This window comes from Anabrus simplex, chromosome 1, assembly GCF_040414725.1.
Source record: "Anabrus simplex isolate iqAnaSimp1 chromosome 1, ASM4041472v1, whole genome shotgun sequence".
NCBI classification, from domain to species: domain Eukaryota; kingdom Metazoa; phylum Arthropoda; class Insecta; order Orthoptera; family Tettigoniidae; genus Anabrus; species Anabrus simplex.
Window position 1 is genome coordinate 1,163,602,465 of NC_090265.1, and position 19,940 is coordinate 1,163,622,404.

The 19,940-nt window shown below is 38.0% G+C and overlaps 1 protein-coding gene across 1 annotated transcript in view; it reads right to left on the reverse strand.

Annotated features, from left to right (window-relative positions):
* Positions 1 to 2,506: 2,506 nt before the first annotated feature.
* The window catches only part of udt (protein undicht), a 105,258-nt gene continuing 87,824 nt past the window's right edge, over positions 2,507 to 19,940 (reverse strand). Inside the window, exons 10-11 of the mRNA XM_067150940.2 lie at positions 14,731 to 14,872; positions 2,507 to 3,241 (exon numbers count right to left, since the gene is read on the reverse strand). Of these exons, the coding sequence (XP_067007041.1) occupies positions 3,066 to 3,241; positions 14,731 to 14,872 (318 nt within the window). The 3' untranslated portion in view covers positions 2,507 to 3,065. The remainder of the gene's footprint in view (positions 3,242 to 14,730; positions 14,873 to 19,940) is intronic.

Sequence of the window (19,940 nt, forward strand, 5' to 3'; positions counted from 1 at the left end):
GAAGTGGAGGATAGCATATTTAAAAGCAGACCCTGCATCAATGCGGGACTAAAAGCTAGGACAGAAGAAGGCGATATTGTTTTTCCATAATAAATTTATCTTTGGTTATAATTCCAAAATGACGTCCTGAAATCCACAATAATTATGGAAAATCCGTACTAGTCGGCACAGATGCAAACCCCTTAACTAATGCTGAGTCAAATAGAGGATTCAGGTTTTGTCTTGCATTGTTTGAAATCACACAACTTTGTTGCTTTCCAAGGTGAAGTCCAAGAAGCAACCTGGGCATTGACCAAACTTCTTAATGATTCCCACAGATTCATATAACAACAAAAATATTCTGTTGAAAGTACAGTGGACCATTCTAACATTTACATTTAAGTGTGCATTAATCACAGTCAGAAACAAACATACAATACTGAAAAAAAAAAAAAAAAAAAAAAAAAACAACAACAACACACTAATGAACTGAAGTGTAAAGTGACAATTTCCCTTAATTTTGGGTGCCAATAATTTTATCAATACAACAGAATATAGCTGATGTAAATTCATATATATATATGAATATCTACTCTTATCATCACCAAGTACCATATTTACTTGTGTTTTAGTCCCCCGTGGCTAATAATGACTAGTGTGCCATTTCATTGTTAAGTGTATGCAGCCTCCCTTACACCGCTGCCAACACCACAGTGCAAGAGGCAGTGAAACAGTTTCGAGAAATGCACAATTTCTCCAAATAGTCTGGATCTGGCAAGAAAAGGAAAATTTCAGCTTGAGATGACCATTTTCTTGTCAGCCGGGTTCTGCAGTTGAAGCTCAGAACTGATCGCAGCACGTGCGTTGTGTTAACATGGGTGAGAGGACGGTTCAATGATACCTTAAAGAACAAAATCTTCAATAATATTCAATCATGATGATGTACTACACGACCAGATTTGACTAGACAGCACTAAGCTGCCTGTCTTCAGTCCACTCATCAGGACGTCCATTGCGGCATGCAGTAGAGTAGCAAAGTGTAGTTCTGTGATGAATCCAGGTTCTCTCTGAAATCTCCACATGGGAGAAAAAGAGTCCGAGGATGATCTGGAGAATGGCATGCAGAGTGTACGTTCTATGCAAGGTTGCCATTTGACAGAGGCTGCCTTGATAATGTAGGGTGGTGTCTTCATAGAAACCTGAAGAGAACTGACTTTCACTGAGAATATTGGCCCCAACACTCGCCGCTACATCGAGATTCTTGCCAATCACATCATGCCCTTCCTACTCCATTTATTGGAGACAAATTTGTATTCAAGCATGACAATGCTTGTCTACAAGTTGTGCATTACATATCAGAGTATCTCAATGCCTTACGAGATTGTTGATTCGACTGGCCAACATCCAACAGATCTAAATCCCATAGAACATCTCTGGGATAAGTTAGGTAAACGAATCTGAAGTCTTAATCCAATTCTGGAGACGTTAGGTGATCTGAGGATGGCACTCAAAGAGGAATGGATCAATATCGAACAGAGAGATGTCAGGACCTTAACTGAGACCTTACCGAGAATGGAGGCTGTAATTATGGCCGAAGGAATATATACCAGATATTGAGTTTGTTTTTGTTATTGTTAGTATGGTATTAAGTTCAATGCAGTAACATCATCTTCAATGAAGAGTAGTGGGTAGAAGGTAAAACAAAAAACCTTCAGAAAAAGTGTAGAGATGTCAAGTACGATAGTAATTTTCTCAAAATTGCTTTAAAAGACACGAATGTATGTGTCACAAGCCTCATAAAAGTGTAATTTTTGAGTACAATTGCAGCTATGTTATTTCTAGTATTACATCATCACATACATCTAAACTTGAATTTTAGTATTTTCAAGTGATCCTTTTTTCTTCATTTAAAAAATACTGAAAGTACAACTAACCTGTTTATAAGGCATACTGATTTCTGAGAATTTAAAGAAATTACATTCACAATTCATCTGTAAATTGAAAATTATTCTTCAACCTCAGATGAATTTGACCATAAGACCATTACATTAAACTTGAATGAAAGGTAAGTACTTATGTCATATTTTATTAAGGCATACTGATTCCTGAGTAGTAAAAGCAATTAGATTCAGACCTCATTTGAACATGTTTTTTAAGCAAGAAAAAACGGTGTTTGTGCACATTCTGCAGTTTTACATGTTATGTATGTATGTATGTATGTATGTATGTATGTATGTATGTATGTATGTATGTATGTATGTATGTATGTATGTATATATGTGGTCATTCAAAGAAAAACCAATATGCTATTTGCTACCAGAGTCAATAGGGCATTTGAAGAATACCATGTTTAAACCTTCTACAACATAAATTACAACTTCAAATAACACATCCAAGAATCAAGCCACTGCTTGTTGTGATATCAATGACTTAACAAGTTCAATATTTAAGAATCACATTTCACTTCTCTTTGAACAATTGATTTGATTCTATCCTGACTTAACATAAAAAGCTAATTACTGAGGTAACAAAACAAAAAAATCCACTTAGTAATGTTGCATTAAAACAAGCTCTTGATTTCTAATCCAGTGGTAATGATGTTGAGCTGTTCTGTATGCCTCCCTGGAACATAACACCCCACTTCTCAGAGCTTGATTAAGATATTCTTCTTCTCCTTCTCTAACATCATCATCATCATCCATTTCCTTCATCCAGCTCCAGATATTATCATTCAATTATAGTTCACTTCTCATGTAAAAACTATGTGTCTTCTTGTGCCTGAATATTCTATCTAGGTATTTTATTATTTTCCAACCACTTGGGTCACAGTGAATCTAACAGTACCCGGGCTATTGCCAGAAGTAAAATCTTGGCTTCTAATACTTCTATTGCTTGTATCTTCACCTCTCATCTTCTCATTTATTTCCCTCAGTTTTCTCAAATAGTAAAATTCATGAACAGTCACTCAATGTTATGATTTATAAAATTATTTCATATAAACTTAAACTTCACTCTCTGATGTCCTGATTGGTAAAAGTTTGATCAAACTCTTAAAATGTCACATATGATGTTTTTAAATTACTGTGTTATGAAAACAACTTAGTCTTCATACATATGCTTAACAGAACAGCGAGAGTGAGAGTGATTATACTATGTACTGCTGTGGCTGCAGCTCCGTAGCCAAATGTAAACACTTTGATGTAGTTTTCTGTCTGATGCCAAGGATTAGTTCCATCATCAAAATGCATTGGACACTGATCTCCTGTAAAAGAAAAGCAAACAAAGTGTATTAACCATGGAAAGTTAATGAAATGAAGAGGAAACCACCACTGGCTGCTGCTGCCATGACCACCACTAACTGGCTGTCTCAATAGTCTGAAGTTCCTCTAATACAAGTCAGATGGCAATAGTGGTGATTATTGTTTTAACCTGGATCCGCCCAAGATTGAATTTTTTGAGAATAAAATTGTAACTTTTAGCGTTGGATATAGTGCGCACGGTTACAATACTAAGAGTCCAAGAAGACTGTGTAGTTTGCCGTGCCATATATGGCACGCTGGGCGGATTCAGGTTAATGGTAAGTACAACTAGGCAACCATTCCCTCAAAATACAAGAGAAAAAAATTAACAAATGGAGATGGAGAAACATTAACTTTTAGCAAATACGGTAATAGGGATAAACGAGAGGAAGACACATTCTAAAAGCAAACAAACTTACAGTGTAAAGTGACCATTAATTTTTTGACCACAGCCACAGGACCTTGAGTGTTGACACAAGGATGCGACTTTTCAAGAAATGGCCAAAATTTTAAATGAAGCCATCTTAGTGAGCTACCATACCTCAATAAAATATATACTACCCCAACGGTTAAATTTATACAGGGTTTTCCCATCTGATCTTACCTTTCTATAATAAGATTATGTAGTCTTCTGGCATATAAACATGGCAAATTTTTCAGGTTAGAAAAATTGTACTGGAATAATTGCACACAATTACTACACAAATCAGTTTACAGACCTTTTTCTAAGTTTAATATACAGTCTTTGCTTTTGATAATTGCAAGTATATAGGACTACTCAAACTCCTGCAAACTATTAGAGACAGATACGCCCTTCAGCAATCAGTCTGCAAGCCTCTGTGAATTTACAGAACGCCGCCACAATCCTCTATTTATACATAGTTCTGTGGCCTCGTTTAGTTCTATAGCTCTTATTTTTAAATTGTCAGAAACTGAGTCTAACCATCGTCATCTTGGTCTCCCTCTACTTCCCTTACCCTCCATAACAGAGACCATTATACTCCTAGGTAATCTATCCTCCTCCATTTGCCTATCGTGACCCAATCATCAAAGCCAGTTTATGCATACAGCTTCATCCACTGAGTTCATTCCTAACGTAGCCTTTATCTCCTCATTCCATTTACCCTCCAGTCATTGTTCCCACCAGTTTGTACCAGCAATCATTCTTGCTACTTTCTTGTCTGTTACTTTTAACTTATGAATGAGATGTCCTGAGTCCATCCAGCTTTTACTTCTGTATAGCAAACTAGTTTCATCCAGGAGCTGACTTCCTTCTTACAGAATACTGTTGATCGCAACTGTGTGCTCACTGCATTAGCTTTACTGCACCTTGATTCAGTCTCACTATACAACCATCTGGGGAGAAAACATATCCTGAACTTGACTGCTGGCTTTCAGCACAATCTGCCATGAAAACCAAGTTGTCAGCACAGGCCAAACTGCTTAGTATATTTTCAGCTAGCTGAATTCTTCTCTGCCACTTAATACCTTTCAGCATATGATCCATGTAAACTATGAACAACAAAGGTGAAAGTTTACACCCTTGGCTAAGAATTCATTCCTACCATCAATTCGCACTGCAACCCAATTGTCCACATAAATGCCTTTAATTGACAAATGATTCCACCTTTACAATTCAGTATAATAATATTCCTTTTTTACTTTATTAAAAAAAGGGGATATGTTTCATCTCTTCCTTGTGAGACATATTCAGCCTAAAATATTATGATAAAATCATGATATTCTTAACACTAAAAACAATGACATATCCTTAAAATGTTAAAGAGTCAAGATGACTCAATCTGTCACATGTAAACACAATTTTAAAACAGTTCATGTTGTTAAAAATGGTCTTAAGACTAATTACTAAGTGGTGAAAGTCCCAAGGAGTATGGATACTCAAAAATAAAATTATTATGATGATCACAGCGTTCTAAAATCGGAATTAAATCTTGAATTAGGTCGATGTCATCTCAAGTTGGAAGCTTGAATACGTATATGTCTGGTTAAACAGGGCTTGTTTTTTTTTTAGGTGGAATTACTCAATATGTTGGATTATGTAACCTGACAATTGTGCAATTCATATATTATAGATGTGCGAAAGATTTTCTCCATCCTGTTTATCTCTCTCTCTTGCCTTATCTTGCATTTACAGTACTCAAATAATGCACTTGGATAACTCAATGGCAAACATAACCTCTCCCAACAAAAAAGTATGAATAAAAGAATAGGAGAAATCTATGCTGGCTCCCCTGTGCAAGTGCTTTATTCACTGGATCACTGTACTGTAATGCATTTTAGATGCCCTGCACTTGCATGAAAAGTACCTGATGCCCTGATCACATCGTGGCTTACAGAACTTTCCTATGATGAGGGGAGGAAGTTTCTCGCTTCTGTGTGCATTGCAACTCAGTACAACGAGCCCACCCTTTTACGATTTCCCGGGTGGAACTTCTCTCCTTTAAAACCATAAGTCCATTTGGGCTCAGCATTAAAAAAACAATGCAGTTTCATCGACATAGACAATACTGTTCGATGTGTACGAATTGGTTATATGAGTTCTTTTGCTAACTATCAGCATCATAAGTGTTAAATACAAAGTATGTTACAAGTGTTATTTTTTTAATATCCACCTATTCAATACAAAGAGATCTTTTTTAAAAATTAAATATTATTATAAAATGTTAAGGGACATGTTTCGCCCATATTACGGACATCATCAGCCTAAAACTCAAACCTGTATTGTGAAAAATCAGGATCCTGATTGTTCTTGTAAGTCATAAAAAGAGGATATCAATGTAGGTGTTTGTCTAAACATAAAAATTATTAGAATGTCCTTGGTTAAAATCATAGTATCAAGCTGCATGTCATAAGTTCACACGATCATACTTTCTGGAGCGATGAGTCAATGTGCCCAAAAACCTGTTGGGAGTAGAGCAATAAACAGCTCAATCTTTATAATGAAACAGAAATGTGTTTCTTTGAATCTTCTTAAGTGGCTGTTCAGCTGCCTATAATCTTATTGAACTGGCAGAAGGAGTGAAAGTCGAATGTGTTATGCTCCCACAACTACTTAAAGAAGACTGTTATCTTATCATAACACATTCGACTTTCACTCCTTCAGACAGTGAAATAAGACTACAGGCAACAAGATTCAAGGAAACACATTTCTGTTTCATTATAAAGATTGAGCTGTTTATTGTTCTACTCCCAACAGGTTTTTGGGCGCATTGACTAAACACTCCAGAAAGTATGATCGTGTGAACTGATGACATGCAGCTTGATACTATGATTTTAACCAAGGAAATTCTAATAATTTTTATTTTTAGACAAACACCTACAATGATATCCTCTTTTTATGACTTGTAAGAACAATCAGGATCCTGATTTTTCACCATACAGGTTTGAGTTTGAGGCTGATGATGCCCTTAATATGGGTGAAACATGTCCCTTGATATTTTATAATAATATTTAATTTCTAAAAAAGATCTCTTTGTACTGAATAGGTGGATATTAAAAAAAATAACACTTGTAACATACTTTGTATTTACATACATTTCAATACGGACCTAACATGAGAATTATAACGTGTAATCATAAGTGTTCGTGGATTCTGTTTTTGCTTCCCCGCACACTGCCTGCAATGTGATATTGTGGCGTTCCTTAAAATGCTGAATACAACAGAATTATGATTTCACTCGAACTTAGCAAATATGAAGCACACTGTATACAGTACACACCGAAGTGAGTGAAAGTGAAGAAAACTACCCCTGCATGTTCCAAAAGACGTGTTTTATCATGACGCAGATAAATTACTCTGTAAAATACTATTTTTAAAAAATGTAATGGCAGTTTTGAATTAAAAGCCTGAATTTCGGTAATGGGACCGACGTCGTTCTTTTTCCGCAGTTGGTCAGCTCATACAAAATTAAAAACACAAATTTAATGGATTAGATCAAGATTTAACAATATCAGACACGTTGAGCAAAGGCCCCCTACTAGATATCACGGAAGCTTGTTACATACATCTTAACTTGAACAACATTTCCGAAAAGCCCAGAATTTTATTTGATTCTCTTATTTCAGTTCTCCACGTTATCACGTGATCTTTCCCTACCACGCCCACCTAACTCCGCCCCCTCCATCACCCCTCCTCTCCCCCTTCCTGACCCACCCCTTTTCCTCCCTTAACGATGTTCTATGCTTCTAGCAAACTCTAGCACTTGCTCCTTGCCACCCTCCACACATATATCAGGCCATTTGAGGTGAGTCTACTACTTAACTTTATAGTGTTTTGCCCTATTTCCAATATCTCATTTTAACTCTTAACTTTGTTTTCATACTTCAGGTTCCGAATTGGACCTGGAACTTTCTGGCCATATATCCACTTTCTCTTTGCCTGCAATATAATCCACTTCTTTGAGTACCTCATAAATGACGGCTTCTTTTTATAAGTTGATGTTGTAAGCTACCATCAAACTTACTTACGTTACTATATTATCAATACTCTGTGGAAGGACTGCATCCTACGTCAGATTTTGGATGTCTATGTTTTATTTTCACCTAGTGTTTAGCAGTGCTACGCTTGAGACTTTTTCACCATTCCAACGTGATCAAGTCTTTAAACATTTGTTAATATCTTCACATTCATTTTATACTTTGACCAACAAGCACATAACTTGCTCATATTTTTTAAGCATCGTATTTTTACTTCATCCTATTAATGTCACTATTATATGTACTACATACTTGTATATCTTTGTACACACGACCTGTTTCAGCTGATGATGGTGTCCATAGACACCGAAACCGGTACTGAATAAAAAATGTTGTGATTATGTTAACAAAAAAAAAAAAGAAGTGGATCAATCAAATTTCCCTCTATTGTATGTTATCTCCTTTCAATACGGATCAGATAGGAAGTTTTTAATGTTGAACTGTTCTTTTGAATTACAAATTATCCACATTATGAATTAATTTAAATAATATGCAAAACAGTCCTCATGTTTCCGGGAATGAGAGCTTCTTCAAATTAGACGGGATTTTGAATTAACCGATTTCAAATTATCTAGGTTCCATGGTATTCCTCTCGTAGCATTTTTCAATTACCTGGAGCATACTGAAAATCTGATCCTGACAGCCCCTTCTGTGGTCTGATACCACACTGGTTTTCACCCCACTTCCTCTCAACCACACTGATCGCACCCTTCCTTCCAAAATCCCAGTGTCCACCTTGTCTGGTATACTAATCAAAGAGATACCTTGATAGTTGTTGCAATTCTTCCTGTTCCCTTGCTTACAGAAAGGTGCAATTACTTCTTTTATCTGTAAGGATGATACCTTAAGTTAGAACTTCCTCGAACCATGTCCTCCTTAGGATGTTAGCAGATCTATACAGATCCTTGTCTGTGTAGTTCTGTGTTATGCTGCACTCATTGTGTATCCTTCCCCCTCCCCTCGCTTCCTATTACTAGCGAGAAGGCCAAGGCCTTGACCTGTGTTGGGGAACCCATCTTGTCAGTTTTGCCCCTGTCCTTGTAAGAGATAGACATGCCATGTAGGCTCTTATAATTTTCCTGGGTTTACCCTGGTTCCCATCCCTTTGGGGGGGGGAGGGAAATTTTGTAAGTGTGGTTTCATTCACCTTTTCTACCTACTGGTTGTGTTTAATAACGTGATTTGATCTCGTAACTTTATAAATTCTGATCTGGCATTATCCACTCTGACCTGCCATTCTCGTTAGTATTGGGAGCTGATTTTATCATTAGTTCATTACTGACCCTTTTCCTACAACCCATTTTCTTCTGGTTCCTTGTTTTAATTTTCTGATTGTCAGTAAGGTTAATTCAGACCTTCTCTTATGGAGGCTATCAAACTTGTATTGTACCAAGTAATTCTGCGTCCGTTGAGCCTTCTCAACATCTCTTTTCATAATGATCTACCTTATTCTACCTAATGTGTTAGATAAGGTGTGTAATATCATGTTAAACAGGATGTTTATGGCCATTTTAAATTCTTTTTTTAAAAAAAAGTAAGTTTGGGCGATGACTTAAATATGCCTAACCATTCTGTAGATTAACATTTTATCATAATCTACCCTGTGGTGGTAAATTGTTGATTAATTGTTTAAAAAGCAGCTGAGGGTTCTTAAGGTGTTGATGGTGATATTTACGGATTGTACCTTACTTCACCACTTCATTGGATTTGTGGTGCTATTCATTAGTTATGCTCCTGGGATTTAATTAGAAAGATTTTTGGATTCTGGAGAGATTTTTCCGTTATTTGACCTTGGTCTACCTTGTTCCACTTACTGTTGAGAGCATTTCTTCTACTTCCTTGGTGGGGTATATTATCTAATGTTGCCCTCGTGTTTTATCCTATTGATTTTGTTCTTCGTGTTAATTGATTTGATACTGACCCCAGTTCTGCACCTTGTATTGGTGAGTTTCCATATGAATTATTATATTTAGGGGAATTGCTAGATATTCTGTCCCTGATAACTTATTTACCCTGTTCTGGGTTAACACTGTACTAAGGATTGGATTTGTTTCTCTCCATTTATGCTCGTGAATTTAATTGATTAACTACTTGCTCCATCTTCTTTCTTGGACTATTAATTTCAGATCATCCCTTGATTAATTCTCTGATTTATTAACTTGGTGTAATGTTCATATTTCGTTGTTATTAAATTCTTGTTAAATTCTTGATAAAGGTCATGCACTAATATCTTAAGTTTACTATGTTAATTTTAAAAAGATCTACACCATTGAGGTAAGTTGTCTTGCCTTCTACTTGTATTAACTTATTCCATTTACTGCTTCTGTGTGGTGACAATGTGGTAATTTATTGTTTTTTCTGGGTGTCAGTGTGTTCGCACAGTGAGTGTCATTTAGACTTGGATAATCTCTGTGTACTGTGTTCCTTACTTCTACTTGAGGTGTGATTGTCACCCAGTTGGTCATTGTGTCAATATATTTAGCTTAATTGGTGCCACACGTTACAGCGTTATTGTGTAAATGTTGATTATTCCAAACTTGGCACGTCATCTAAATATCACACATCCAATAAGAAGATACCTTACTAATATTCCTTGCTAACCTTATTCTATGAAGCCATTTCATCCCTGCCTTCCCATTATATTTCACCACTCCAGATCTAATTTCATCTATACCTCGTGCTTTATGACAATGGAGTTCATTTACCATCCTTTCCAGTTCACCAAGTGCAATTTCACCAACAACAATCTTCTCCTACCCATGCGATCGGCTGTTTGCGACATCACCAGGAAGATTTCCTTTTACATTGAGAAGATTTTCAAAATATTCCTTCCACCTGTCCAGTGGTTCCCTGGGATCTATTATGAGATCACCTGATTTACCCAAAATACTATTAATTCCTTTTTCCTCCTCCCATTACTGTCCAGAAAAGTTTCCCTGCTGCCTGACCTAGCTTTTCCAGGTTATTACCAAAATCTTCCTACAACTTCTTCTTGGATTCAATACTTAATTTATTTCTTTTTTTTCCGTTCATCTAAGTACAATTCCCTCCTGCGCCAGTCCTCGTATGGAACCATTTCTGATACGCCTTCTTTTTACGTTTACAAACTGCCCTTGTTTTATCATTCCACCAAGAAGTTACCCTTTTCCCATCTTTACACACAGTTGTTCCTATGCATTCCCTTGCTGTTTCTACTACAACATCCCTGTATGCCACCCATTCTCTTTCTATATACTGAACCTGCTTACCGTCCATTGTTTGGTACTTTTCACTAATTATATCGTCCGACTCGTTGGCTGAACGGTCAGCGTACTGGCCTTCGGTTCAGAGGGTCCCGGGTTCGATTCCCGGCCGGGTCGGGGATTTTAACCTTAATTGGTTACTTCCAATGGCACGGGGGCTGGGTGTATGTGTTGTCTTCATCATCATTTCATCCTCATCACGACACGCAGGTCGCCTACTGGAGTCAAATAGAAAGACCTGCATCTGGCGAGCCGAACCCGTTCTGGGATATCCCGGCACTAAAAGCCATACGACATTTCATTTCATTTTACTAATTATATCCATGTACATCTAACTTCCTCATCCTAGAGATTTTCTACCCTTATTCGTCTGCAGACAGATTTCACTTTCTATATCCTAGGTCTAGAGATAGTTCACTACAGATCAGATATTGGTCCGTATCCTCAATAAATCCTGAAAACCTGCATATTCCTGACAGATTTCCTGAATTCAAAGTTATAGTCTATTATGGATCTGGTTTGCATACGCTCCCATGTGTAGCAGTGAATAGCCTTATGCTTGAAGAATATATTTGTAACTGATAATCCCATACCAGCACAGAAGTCCAGCAAATGCTTCCCAATCCAATTAGCTTCCATATCTTCCCCACATTTACCAATCACCTTTTTGCATCCTTCAGTTCTATTTCCAACTCTTGCATTGAAATCGTCCATTGCACTACTCTATCCTTGCTGTTGACCCTGACTACAATATCACTCAGTGCTTCATAAAACTTGTCAATTTCAACCTCATTTGCACCATCACATTCGGAATACACTTGAGACAATTCTCATCCTAATTCCTCCAACTGCCAAATTTACCCACATCATTCGCTCATTTACGTGTCTAACAGAAACTACGGTGCATGCTATAATATTCTTGATGAACAGTCCTACTACACACTCTGCCCTTCCCTTTTTAACACCTGTCAAGTACACTTTACAATCTCCTATCTTTTCCTCGTTATCTCCCCTTACCTGAAAATCATTAACTCCTAACACATTTAGATGAATCCTCTTTGCTGACTCAACCAGTTCTACTTTCTTTCTTTCATAAGCTCCATTAATAGTGATAGCTCCCCATCCAATTCCATTTCGTTTGCCAAGCTGTTTCCAAGGAGTCCCTCACCTGTCAAATGGGAGGGGACTCGATTACTCCCATAGGTCCGAGATCTGTTTAAAATGTTCTGAACGTGCTCAGTGAAAATTCTGTGAAACAGGATGCTACTCCTACTTACACATAGTCCCCGTGAGGATCTCTCTTCTAACGGGTTAGGGACCTCTGGCGGATTGTCTAGACCTAGCTGAATGCACACAAGGAGGGTCATGACTCAGAATATGTCCAAGATGCCCAATCCCATTCCATAGCAACTGGTATCCCAACTCTCAGGACCACTTACTAGACCACTCAATGGTTCACAAAGTAGGATGTGGCTACAGTAACCCACACCACCAATGCTGATTTAATTCATGGCCACCATTAAATCTGAACTTAAATTTATTTCTGCAGTTCATAAATTTGTTATATCTGCTCTTCCATATTGATGCCAATATCATATAACAACCTTGAAAGGAAACAGTCCTGGTTCCATTACCTACTTGCACAATAAATTTTATTTTCATCCATACAGGATTACTATAATTAAACTAGACAATATACTGCTACTTAGATCATACTTAAGATTTTCTTTCATACTTTGTCATCTCCAGAGCAACAGAGGCACCTTCCAAATGATTCCAGCTAGTCACATCTTGTTTATAAACATATTTTTCTTAATCATGTAACAATTATGTTTTTCAATCTGCAATGGCTAAAGAAGTCTTCTAATAATGGCAAAATGTGTACAAAAAATGTGCTATTTGTACATGTTAACTAATAATAAGTTGAAGATTTTAAGAATCTGATTATTACTGAATAAGGCAGAACAAGAATTATTTCCTTTCGATTTTATTATATGCTAAAATTATTACTTGTTCAAAGTCTCTTCAAATGATATACATTTTAAGACACGAGGAATTTTATACCACAGGAGTTCTTTAACAAGCCGATAGCCAATGACAGAGTTGTTGCATTTAAACATCTTCAAATGATCAGCTAAGATTGAATTTGCTATCTTGGGAACAGATGACCTAAAGAGCCATTATGTCACATAAAATATATTTCATATTTGATTCCATATTGATGTCAACTATTCAGTTAATTAAGAGATGTAATTGCCCATTTTTTCAACACATTACAATCAGTGAATATTAGATCACTAAAATAAACATCTAACAAGTACTACTCTTTTTAACGTGTTTAAGGTTTTAGTGATCTAATATTCCCCAATAGTATTGTATTGAAAAATGCTGATGATTACATCTCTCAATTAACAGAAGAGCCATTATGGTTGGATGAATTTAAAACAAATGAAACTATGATGATGATGATGCTTGCTGTTTAAAGGGGCCTAACATCAAGGTCATCGGACCCTAATGGTACGAAATGAGACGAAATGGAATGACAAATTAAAAGTCCAAAATTCTCCACTGACCAGAATTCAAAACGTGAGGACGAAGAATGAATGGAGATGAATTTAAAACCATCAGTGGATGCGACCCGCAATGCCTTACATTCACAGATTCTGACGTAAAACAATATTACTGACCAAGGGACTGCTGCCATAGCATAACATTGAATCGATGATGCTTGCAGTCTAAAGGCGGTCCAAAATCCAAGTTATCGGCCCCTCATAACGGTACTTATCGCTAGGAATGTAGAACCATGGTATTTGTCATGCTGCGGTACTAATCAAAAGTAGCAGAGACTCGCGGTATTCCACAGATTATGGTACTACTCGCAGGTTATGAAATTTGACATATACTACAGACCTAGGGTTTTTCTCACATTGCGGCGCCATTTACAGGCAACGCAACCCTATGGTGTTCAGCACATAAGAGTACTAACCACAGGGACCTTCCCCTATCCCGTGGTGTTCTTCATATAGTGGGTACTATTCATAGGCAAGGCAGAACCCTGGTAGCTATCATCCCAGGGTCCCGCTCATATAGTGGTACTAATCACAGGTACTGCAAAAGCCGACCGCACGGTGCTCCTGTTTGCTACTAATCGCAAACCTATTTAGTACATAATATAGTGGTACTACGCACAAGTAAAAGCGACCCACGATGTTCTCCGCGTGGTGGTACTAATCACAAGTAGTTTCATGGTTGCAAGACAATCATCCCTTGGTCGCCTCTTACAACAGGCAGGGGATACCATGGGTGTATTCTTCGTCTGCGACCCTCATCCACAGGGGGTTGTGTGTTTGGTCCGCGAGAGGTATTTTATTTCCCTCAAGTCCGCCGGCAAGCCGGTTAGGACCCCCCTATCCGCCACCTGGGATGCGCCACGTGGGAGTATCACCTCTCCCCCTGCTACGCCAGCGTAGTAGGTTCGTGGAACAAATGAAACCTCTACTTTAAAACATACAAATGTATGTAATGATTAACTATATTTCTCCATATACATTTTAGTTATTAACCTCAAGCACAAATCATTAGGTATGGCTCTTTTATGGTTTAAATTTACTTCACCTAAGTCCATCTCTATTATCTACTGCACGTTTTATTTTCATTCTGTATTATTACTATGATGAAACTAGACAGTATACTGCTACTTAGATCATACTTACGTTCTCTTTCATACTCTGTCATCTCAAGAGCAACAGCGGCACCTTCCGAATGGTTCCAGCTAGTCACATCTTGCTTTAGATCACAGAAAGCACCCAAGGCTTGAGACATTAAAACACGATTTAGATCAGCACGTTGATAAACCTGACAACAGTTAAAAATTAAATAAATTTAATTCTGAAATTATTTATACAAAGTAAGATGTAAGTAATGGAAAGGAAGAACCAAGCCACTTGAAGAAGGCAGTCTATGAAGATGTGGGGGATCGTCCTTGCCCTTCTGTGTTTCCATGTTTGTCCTTGCCTTCTTTTCTGTTGTTCCCTCTTCCGATATTGACCTGTCATTGTAAATTCCTGAGTGTTCTTACATAATAAACTGCAAGTAGCCCAATACTATAATTTCACTAAGTCATACAGAGAGAGACATGGATGTTCCTTTCCATTACCATTTTGTAATTTCACTTACTGCTTAAGTATGTTCTATATAATCACATTTATCTCATTTAAAACATATAATGGGAAATATCTGAGCACTGAACTCCAATACATCAAAAAAAAAGTGCAATACAGGAAAAATCCAGGGATGAATTAAAATTATCAACAATTTGGCTGAACATCACAATAATGAAATATGTATAATTATATCTTACAACATCTCCTACATAAATAACAAGAGTTAAAAACTCTATACTTTTAAATTCAGTTTTACTGGAATCTACGTCACTTACCCATGAAAACTTCTTTCAGGTCAGCCAAATTCATTGAAAAACATGCTACTAGATCATATATATATATATATATATATATATAAGGTTTACTTTACTTCAACAATAGAACTGCGGCTGGGTCATTACTGGAATGTTTGCTAATTCTTTCGTTTATACAGTTCCTTTTATTTTACTCGGGATCCTGAACGTTTATTTTTCATCAATAATTGTAATAAACATCCACACATAATTTCATATTTCAGGGGACAAATCATTAAGGGAAAAATCTACACATACCTGGAACCACAGCTGGGTCAGATTTGACCTATCAGTGATAGCGATATTGTGCCATATCAGAGCCATGAACTAGTGAACCAGGCACATATACTTAATATTTAATTTAACATAATTTGTAGTTGGCACACGCTGTTATGGCAGCAAGACACGTGAAGCCAGACGGCATGGAAATTTCCACGGTACGAGCAAATGGGATGAAGAAAACCATAAGAGAGAAACAGAAGATAACAGCACTGTGGGGGTGAAAATCGCAGGGAGCTAACATCCTGCACAGAGTTTTTCCAAAACAAGCCCAACAGAAAATTTAAGTTAAATTAAATTAGCACCTTGAGCTACATTGTAATTAGAAAAAGCAAGTGCCACAATATGCATTCTCAGAATTTAGAAGTAATATATATTGACTAGAAGAGATGTGGTACATATTCCTTACTGACGTAAACTACGCAGTTGTGATACTATAACATAAAGGAAGCATCATCGCGCCATATGAGGACCAGATGGCCTGAGTTCCCCTGCCTGCCTCGAAAGCACGGATAATGCTGAGGCCAAGTACTGGAAAATACAGATGATCAAATTTGTTTCTGCATACGATGTTTGTGGGTTACTGTAGTCACGTCCTAGTTCGTGAACCATGGGCAACGGCTGAGTGGCCTAGTAAGTGGTCCTGAGAGTCGGGATACCACTTGCTATGGAATGGGAGTGGGCATCTCGGACATATTCTGAGTCGTGGCCCTCCTTGTGCTCAGGCGGCTAGGACTATACAATTCACCGGTGGTCCATAACCCGTTAGAGGAGAGATCCTCACTTGGACTATGTGCGAGTAGGGCAGCATCCTGCTTCATGAATTTACCGAGCTCAGAACACTTTAAGCAAGCCTCGGACCTATGGGAGTAGTAATGGAGTCCCACTCCCATTTGACAGGCGAGGGACTCCTTGGAAACAACTTGGCGAACGAAATGGAATTCGATGGGGAGCTATCAATATTAATGGGGCTTATGGAAGAAAGAAGGTAGAACTGGCTGAGTCAGCAAAGAGGATGCATCTGGATGTGCTAGGAGTAAGTGATATTCGGATAAGAGGAGATAATGAGGAAGAGATGGGGTATTATAAAGTGTACTTGACGGGTGTTAAAAAGGGAAGGGCAGAGTCTGGGGTAGGGCTCTTTATCAGGAATACCATTGCACGCAACATAGTTTCTGTTAGGCACGTAAATGAGCGAATGATGTGGGTAGATTTGTTAGTGGGAGGAATTAGGACAAGAATTGTGTCCGTGTATTCACCATGTGAGGGTGCAGATGAGGATGGAGTTGACAAGTTTTATGAAGCATTGAGTGACATCATGGTCAGGGTCAACAGCAAGGATAGAATAGTGCTAATGGGCGATTTCAATGCAAGAGTTGGGAATAGAACTGAAGGATACGAAAGGGTGATTGGTAAATGTGGGGAAGATATGGAAGCTAATGGGAATGGGAATCGTTTGCTGGACTTCTGTGCTAGTATGGGTTTAGCTGTTACGAATACATTCTTCAAGCATAAGGCTATTCACCGCTACACATGGGAGGCTAGGGGTACCAGATCCATAATAGACTATATCTTAACAGACTTTGAATTCAGGAAATCTGTTAGGAATGTACGAGTTTTTCGCAGATTTTTCGATGATACAGTCCACTATCTGATCTGTAGTGAACTATGCATCTCTAGGCCTAGGGTAGAGAAAGTGAAATCTGTCTGCAAACGAATAAGGGTAGAAAATCTCCAGGATGAGGAAATTAGACAGAAGTACATGGATATGATTAGTGAGAAGTTTCGAACAGTAGACAGTAAGCAGGTTCAGGATATAGAAAGTGAATGGGTGACATACAGGGATGCTGTAGGAGAAACAGCAAGGGAATGCCTAGGAACAACTGTGTGTAAAGATGGGAAAAGGCGAACATCTTGGAGGAATGATGAAGTGAGAGCAGTTTGTAAACGTAAAAAGAAGGCTTATCAGAAATGGCTCCAAACAAGGGCCGAGACAGACAGGGATTGGTACGTAGATGAAAGAAACAGAGCGAAACAAATAGTTGTAAAATCCAAAAAGAAGTCGTGGGAAGATTTCTGTAATAACCTGGAAAGGCTAGGTCAAGCAGCAGGGAAACCTTTCTGGACAGTAATAAAGAATCTTAGGAAGGGAGGGAAAAAGGAAATGAACAGTGTTTTGAGTAATTCAGGTGAACTCATAACAGATCCCAGGATATCACTGGAGAGGTGGAGGGAATATTTTGAACATCTTCTCAATGTAAAAGGAAATCATCCTGGTGGTGTTGCAAACAGCCAAGCTCATGGGGAGGAGGAAAATGATGTTGGTGAAATTATGCTTGAGGAAGTGGAAAGGATAGTAAATAAACTCCATTGTCATAACGAAGCAGGAATAGATGAAATTAGACCTGAAATGGTGAAGTATAGAGGGAAGGCAGGGATGAAATGGCTTCATAGAGTAGTAAAATTAGCGTGGAGTGTTGGTAAGGTACCTTCAGATTGGACAAAAGCAGTAATTGCACCTATCTATAAGGAAGGGAACAGGAAGGATTGCAACAACTATCGAGGTATCTCATTGATTAGTATACCAGGCAAAGTATTTACTGGCATCTTGGAAGGCAGGGTGCGATCAGTCGTTGAGAGGAAGTTGGATGAAAACCAGTGTGGTTTCAGACCACAGAGAGGCTGTCAGGTTCAGATTTTCAGTATGCGCCAGGTAATTGAAAAATGCTACGAGAGGAATAGGCAGTTGTGTTTATGTTTCATAGATCTAGAGAAAGCATACGACAGGGTACCGAGGGAAAAGATGTTCAGTATACTGGGGGACTATGGAATTAAAGGTTAGATTATTAAAATCAATCAAAGGCATTTATGTTTACAATTGGGCTTCAGTGAGAATTGATGGTAGAATGAGTTCTTGGTTCAGGGTACTTACAGGGATTAGACAAGGCTGTAATCTTTCACCTTTGCTGTTCGTAGTTTACATGGATCATCTGCTGAAAGGTATAAAATGGCAGGGAGGGATTCAGTTAGGTGGAAATGTAGTAAGCAGTTTGGCCTATGCTGATGACTTGGTCTTAATGGCAGATTGTGCCGAAAGCCTGCAGTCTAATATCTTGGAACTTGAAAATAGGTGCAATGAGTATGGCATGAAAATTAGCCTCTCAAAGACTAAATTGATGTCAGTAGGTAAGAAATTCAACAGAATTGAATGTCAGATTGGTGATGCAAAGCTAGAACAGGTCGATAATTTCAAGTAGGCCTATTTAGGTTGTGTGTTCTTCCAGGATGGTAATATAGTGAGATTGAATCAAGGTGTAGTAAAGCTAATGCAGTGAGCTCGCAGTTGCGATCAGCAGTATTCTGTAAGAAGGAAGTCAGCTCCCAGACGAAACTATCTTTACATCGGTCTGTTTCAGACCAACTTTGCTTTACGGGAGCGAAAGCTGGGTGGACTCTGAATATCTTATTCATAAGTTAGAAGTAACAGACATTAAAGTAGCAAGAATGATTGTTGGTACAAACAGGTGGAAACAATGGCAGGAGGGTACTCGGAATGAGGAGATAAAGGCTAATTCAGGAATGAACTCGATGGATGAAGCTGTACGCATAAACCGGCTTCGGTGGTGGGGTCATATGAGGCGAATGGAGGAGGATAGGTTACCTAGGAGAATAATGGACTCTGTTATGGAGGGTAAGAGAAGTAGAGGGAGACCAAGACGACGATGGTTAGACTCGGTTTCTAACGATTTAAAGATAAGAGGTATAGAACTAAATGAGGCCACAACACTAGTTGCAAATCGAGGATTGTGGCGTCGTTTAGTAAATTCTCAGAGGCTTGCAGACTGAACGCTGAAAGGCATAACAGTCTATAATGATAATGTATGTATGTATGTATGTAATGTATGTACGATCAAAAATCATAAGATTACCATTAACCCGGCTCAAGAGAGATAGGGTCACCTTCCCTACACTCCACTCAAGTAATTCTTATCTTTATTATAGCTATAAATTTCATTTTTGTTCCATATTGAAGTGCAATTATAAGAAATACAATTCAATACAATATATCAAGTAGATAATATTACATCAGTCTTGGGACTAGTTTCAGCTACTTAGTAGCCATCTTCAGCCAAAATAAAAAACCGATGTGATAACTAAAACATATGTATACGAGACAAAGACAATGTT